The sequence below is a fragment of the Lithobates pipiens genome, unplaced genomic scaffold (genome assembly GCF_037356315.1).
Source record: "Lithobates pipiens isolate NorthernLeopardFrog02 unplaced genomic scaffold, aLitPip1_a1.2 Scaffold_19, whole genome shotgun sequence".
Lineage (NCBI taxonomy): Eukaryota > Metazoa > Chordata > Amphibia > Anura > Ranidae > Lithobates > Lithobates pipiens.
The window spans coordinates 23,041,285-23,048,079 of record NW_027507764.1 but is presented as its reverse complement, the minus strand read 5'-3'; the positions used below and the strand labels follow the sequence as shown (position 1 = coordinate 23,048,079).

General features: G+C 50.9%; 1 protein-coding gene across 1 annotated transcript; it reads right to left on the bottom strand.

The window, feature by feature from the left end:
* Window positions 1-285: 285 nt before the first annotated feature.
* On the bottom strand, window positions 286-4,949 carry RPP25L (ribonuclease P/MRP subunit p25 like). The gene is given in 3 exon segments (XM_077490557.1): window positions 286-1,659; window positions 1,661-1,897; window positions 4,901-4,949. Coding segments are annotated over 2 exon segments (555 nt in total). The 5' UTR covers window positions 1,889-1,897; window positions 4,901-4,949; the 3' UTR covers window positions 286-1,332.
* Window positions 4,950-6,795: the final 1,846 nt, after the last annotated feature.

The following is a 6,795-nucleotide window of genomic DNA, read 5'->3' as shown; positions in this document are numbered from 1 at the left end:
GAACAGGGGGATAGAGGGGAAGTCTTCCACTAGTTCTGGTGACAACCCCAGGATTCCCTCTCACTTACGGTTTTGGTTATGCGACAGGAAGTGAGGGAAATCTCCACAATGGAACACAGATCTAAAAAGGGGGGGGGGGGGGGGGATGTTTTGCCTGTATTTCTTCTTTAGTCCCATAGTAGGACCATTCTTCTATACATTATAACTGATACAGCCACGGAAGAACTGTCAGTCTTCATACAGGAGAAGCAGGAACATACATGTTGCTCAGACACAGAACAAACCTTTATCATCACAAAATAAAATTTTATTGTGCGTTATGAGCCCTTGGCAGAGTCCTGGTAATGTGGAAAGACGCAGATCATCATCTGAGGTCTCCAATTGTGCCAAACAAACCTTCTCAGCCTGTCCTGTCATAAGGCTTCAACTCTGAAAAGTCATGATTGTTTGACAACGACACACGCTGGGGCGGAGGCATCGCAAAGTTCCCTCCGGAGTCATAGTGGCCAATCAAGTGCCAGATTCCATTTTGGTAGTACAGTTCAGGTTAGGATATGGGGGGGGGGGGGAAGGGGCTGTGAGATGAACCAACCAGTCATTTTCCAGAAGACCTCTCACTTTGTTCAAATATGAAGGATCATGGGTCGGGGAAGGCAAGTAGAAGACAGCACTGACCCCCATTTACCGATCTGCTGGTTGCAGGTCTGTGTGCATAACTGCCTAGGTTTGGTGCTTCGCAGGTGTTCGGAGAATCCCCCATACACATATATGGGATGCTTACGCATATAAAAAGAGGGCAGCCACGACACTCAACCTCGTCCCACTTATCCTTTATGATTTAGACACAGACCACACTGAAGCATATCACACCTTTGGACCCTCCATGACCTGGAAGTGAAGTGCACCAGGGCTTACAACCAGCAGACTCGGGGGGGGGGTATATAGCAGGTAATACTGTTAGTTAGCTCACCTCCTCCATGGTGTAACCAAGCTGGGGAGAAAGTGGATCTCCATCGACAGTTGAAAACATGGACACCATTTGTAAAGGCTCGGGCTGGTCATCAGAGTTCGGGGATCGGTCCAGATCTTCTACAAGTGCCACCAGGCCATGTCAGCCTTTTGTTCTAGTTCAGTCATTGCTCTCCATGCTTTGGAACCCTTTGCAACCCAACGTGACCAGATTAGCTCTTCGAGTTGGAAGAGCAAAGAGTGGCCTAAAACTTGGACTACCCCAATGAAGCCCACCCCCCTCCCCCCCCAGGCAACATCTGGCCAAATTTCCTCTGTTGGGTCTTTCCAAGAATCCATATCCATAAATATCCCTTTCTATGGCTACTTAGGGGTCTCCCCTCGGCCACCAGGTGGCCTTGGCTGCTTCCTTCCCATTGCCCCACCTCGGCCCAGGCCTGGTTTCTTCCTCTTTGGCCCCTGGCTCTCCACCTTTATTTCCTGGATCCACTGGGACTCGTAGCTGCCGGGGGCCTGGTAGCCGGGCTCGGCGGTATCCAGGGGGACCTTGCTGAGGAGGATGCAGATAGAGGGGCAGTTCCTCTTTACGGTCAGCGGGTCCAGGCCCGCCTCAGGTACGATGGGCTCCCAGATCTCCTCTGTCTGCCTGTAGAAGATCTTGGTGATCTGGTGCAGATCCTTCACCCTCCCTCCTCTTCATGATCTCCACACAGGTGAGGGTCTTGCCGAGGGCTTTGCCCGTTCCGCTGAACAGAATCTGGTGCACGCTCGCGCTCTCCATCTTGCCGATGGCGAAGCCCATGAGATTACGGATCTTGCTGCCATCTTTGACCTTCATCTCGATGATGTCTGGGGGAAGGGAAGTAAAAGGAAGCTCCATGGGCTTCTCCTCCACCCGAACTTTCTGGTAGTTCTCCATGACGTTCTCCTAAGGACAATAGACAAAAGCGTTATAAAAAGGGGCCACACCACCTCCAGTATGATGCATTGGGCACCTACACATATTTGCTATAGAGGGGCTCAGCTATAGACGAACACCAACTGAGCTTAAAGCACAACTCCAGTCTGCGTCCCACCCCTCCACCGCAACGCCCCCTGCTGCTTTTTTTCTAGGTGTGGTCAGTTCCGATTATGTGACATCAGGGTGCTCCACCTCCTACTGCAATGAGCGAGTCTGAAAGCTGCAAAAGACCGGAGCCACATCTTGATATAGAGCCACTCTCTTTGCAGGCCCAGGCCGGCCTGGTGACACCTCTCCAGTGGGTGGGACTGAGACACGTTGGTCTCACAGGAAGTAGGTTTGGGATGATACTGGGCATCATTTAAAAACTAGAATAGAGTGGCGAGTCTGCTGGGGGGGTGAACTGCTGTCTGAATCCCCAATGAGCAGATGTCTTCTCACTTCCTGCCAAGACAGGAAGTGATGGGGAACTTCTGCAATAGGGATCGCCAATATACATTTTTGGTTGCATGGGAAAATTTTTAGAACTTCCTGCCCTGGTGACAACCCCCATTTTCTGTTCCGGGTGTCAGAAGTGAGGGACGTGTCTGACCAAAGTGGTCACAGAGCAGATTTTTTCTCACTTCCTGCCAGGACAGGACATGATGGGAAACCTCTCCAATGGGGCGGCACCATTACCAACGGGGGTCCTGGTGACAACCTCCATTTCCTGCTTGGGGGTCACAGAGAACGGAAAGTGAGGGGAAAAGTCTCATCAGCGGGGGTCTTGAGGACCTCAGACCTAGGAAGATGCGCTCTAAGTGTCAATGTCGGGACTATCTTCTGATCCACCCTCCTCTCCCTGTTCTGCTTAGTCTACAAGCAACTCCAAAATGTGTAAAATGATATAGTATTTCACTATATAAGTTGAGTTTACTGGTAAAAAGTGTGAAATGAAAGACTTGGGTGGGTGTAACAAGATGCCCGCTGGCGCCGTATGACTGCAGGCTTATTGGGGATGGGTGCGGGGTGTACCAAGATGGCCGTCGCAGTGTGGCAATGGAACATCCTTTCCATTACCTAATCCGACGGAACACTGTTCCGTCAGATTAGGCGACCTGTCAAATCTTGTAACGGAAGTGACATTCCGTCACGGCCATCTTGGTGCACCCCGCCACACTAAGCCTACAGTTCTGAAGTCACCGAGCAGACATCTTTTTACACCCACTGCAAGTGCAAGTCTTGCATTTCACACTTATTTTTACCAGTAAACTCAGCTTATATGGTGATGTACAGGATTGAGAACTCTGTGACACAATTTTGATGTTGAACTTTGAAAGCAGTGGCGAGCCTGCTGATCTCGCAGGTTGCTAATCTGACAGAGCACCTCTGAATTTCACTATATAAGCGGAGTTTACCGGTAAAAATAAGTGTGAAATGCAAGACTCGGCTGGGTGTATAAAGATGTCTACCGCCACCTTCTCATTGCAGATGTTCAGAAAGCTGCTACCCATCAGCATATGTAACGGAAGTGATTTTCCAGTGTTCTGCCTAATAGAGTCCGCCTATCAAATGCTGTCCGCTCCGTACTGCGCATGCGCAGTACGGAGCAGACGAAGCTTCGGAAAAACTCCGAAGCTGAACGGCGCCTGCGCCGTGGAGGAGAGGTAGCCCACTATCCCAAGCGGACATAGGGTTAAGGAATTTTAGAGGGCCCCTCGCCGGGCGAGCTTCGCTCGCCACGCTTCGGGGCTCGGCCTCGCTCCGCTCTTTTTTATTCTAACTCTATGTCCACTTGGATAGTGGGGATAGAACCTGGACTCACGGCGCAGGCGCCGTTCAGCCTCTGCAATTTTCGGAATCTGTGTTCCTGTGTACTGCGCATGCGCAGTACGCAGGGGACACCATCTGATGGAGGACACTATTTTACAAGACACCGGCACGGCCATCTTGGTACACCCCGCACTAAGCCTACATTCAGAAGTTAGCAAGCAGACATCTAGTTACACCCACCAGAGTCTGGGCATTTCACACTTATTTTTACCACTAAACTCAGCATTTTTAAATCCGTCAGACTGCTTTGATGTTGATTTTTCAAATCAGCAGTGTTCTGTCAGATTTCCGGTGGGTGTAACAATATGTCCACTTGCTGTCTTCAGACTGTATCCTTAATGTGGAGGAGTGCGGGGTGTAGCAAGATGGCCATGCCGGAATGTCACTTCCGTCGCCGCCATCTTGCTACACCCCACACTCGTCCACAGTAAGGATACACTAAGGAGGAAAGCGGACATGTTGTTACACCCCCCCAGTGTTTTGCATTTTACACGTATTTGTAACAGTAAAGTGCGTTTATATAGTGAAATACAGGACGCAGAACTCCGTCTGTTGATATACAGGACGCAGAACTCCGTCTGACTACTTATATCTTGAATTTCAAAAGCAGCAGCAATCCTGCTCATCTCACAGGTTTACTAATCTGACAGAAGTTCGCTGCTTTTAAAATTCAACATCTAAGCAGTCAGACGGAGTTGCAAGTCCTGTATTTTACTATAGAAACTCACATTACTGTTATAAATACGTGTAAAATGCAAAACTCCGGGGGGTGTAACAACATGTCCGCTTTCCCCCTTCTTAGTGTATCCTTACTGTGGACAAGTGTGGGGTGTACCAAGATGGCAGCGATGGAACGTCACTTCTGTAGCAAACTGCGATGGGTCGCCGAATATGTCGTTAGACCGGCTCTCCACCTCGTCCAATCAGAGAACGCCTTGCATCCAATGGGATTGGAGGGGTGTAGAGGTTGAACCCCCATTACACTGGCGCTGTCCACCAGGCAATCAGCATTTCCAGACACCAAGGACTCATCCAATCACGTCATTGTACCCCCTGAGCTGAGGAGGACAATGCTGGGATCTGTGGTGCACCAGTCATCGTACTACTACCCCCAACACACCTCCTATGGAGGGACCGACTCACCGCCGCACACCTCACCGCTCCATCCGGGTCCTCACTGAGCCGCCATCTTACCGTGACATCACCACCGGAAGAGGGCGGGACTGCCGAGTCCACCAATCAATCATAAGAAAGAGGCGTTTCATGCTCTTCCGGGATGCGGCTCACCCTGGAAGGCACACGTGTTCACTCAGTACTGAAGAATGCTGCCACCTGCCGGTCACTACTGGGACTACACCTTCCATAACCCCTTCTCTGCTGTTCCTACCCCTACCCCCACTATATACAGATTACCCCCTTCTCTGCTGTACGACCCCCCCCCATTATATACAGATTAACCCCTTCTCTGCTGTACACTCCTCCCACTATATACAGATTACCCCCTTCTCTGCTGTACACCCCCCCACTATAGACAGATTAACCCCTTCTCTGCTGTACACCCCCTCCCCCCACTATAGACAGATTAACCCCTTCTCTGCTGTACACCCCCTCCCCCCACTATAGACAGATTAACCCCTTCTCTGCTGTACACCCCCTCCCCCCACTATAGACAGATTAACCCCTTCTCTGCTGTACACCCCTCCCCCCACTATATACAGATTAACCCCTTCTCTGCTGTACACCCCCTCCCCCCACTATAGACAGATTAACCCCTTCTCTGCTGTACACCCCCTCCCCCCACTATAGACAGATTAACCCCTTCTCTGCTGTACACCCCCTCCCCCCACTATATACAGATTACCCCTTCTCTGCTGTACACCCCCTCCCCCCATTATACACAGATTAACCCCTTCTCTGCTGTACACCCCCTCCCCCCACTATATACAGATTAACCCCTTCTCTGCTGTAAACCCCCTCCCCCACTATATACAGATTAACCCCTTCTCTGCTGTACACCCCTCCCCCCACTATAGACAGATTAACCCCTTCTCTGCTGTACACCCCCTCCCCCCCACTATAGACAGATTAACCCCTTCTCTGCTGTACACCCCTCCCCCCACTATATACAGATTAACCCCTTCTCTGCTGTACTCTCCCCTCCCCCCCACTATAGACAGATTAACCCCTTCTCTGCTGTACACCCCCTCCCCCACTATAGACAGATTAACCCCTTCTCTGCTGTACACCCCCTCCCCCCACTATATACAGATTAACCCTTCTCTGCTGTAAACCCCCTCCCCCCACTATAGACAGATTAACCCCTTCTCTGCTGTACACCCCCTCCCCCCATTATACACAGATTAACCCCTTCTCTGCTGTACACCCCCTCCCCCCACTATATACAGATTAACCCCTTCTCTGCTGTAAACCCCCTCCCCCCACTATAAGACAGATTAACCCCTTCTCTGCTGTACACCCCTCCCCCCATTATACACAGATTAACCCCTTCTCTGCTGTACACCCCCTCCCCCCACTATATACAGATTAACCCCTTCTCTGCTGTACTCTCCCCTCCCCCCCACTATATACAGATTAACCCCTTCTCTGCTGTAAACCCCCTCCCCCACTATATACAGATTAACCCCTTCTCTGCTGTACTCTCCCCTCCCCCCACTATATACAGATTAACCCCTTCTCTGCCGTACACCCCCCTCCCCCCACTATAGACAGATTAACCCCTTCTCTGCTGTACACCCCCTTCCCCCACTATATACAGATTAACCCCTTCTCTGCTGTAAACCCCCTCCCCCCACTATATACAGATTAACCCCTTCTCTGCCGTAAACGCCCTCCCCCCACTATATACAGATTAACCCCTTCTCTGCCGTAAACGCCCTCCCCCCACTATATACAGATTTTAACCCCTTCTCTGCTGTACTCTCCCCTCCCCCCACTATATACAGATTAACCCCTTCTCTGCTGTACTCTCCCCTCCCCCCACTATATACAGATTAACCCCTTCTCTGCTGTACTCTCCCCTCCCCCACTATATA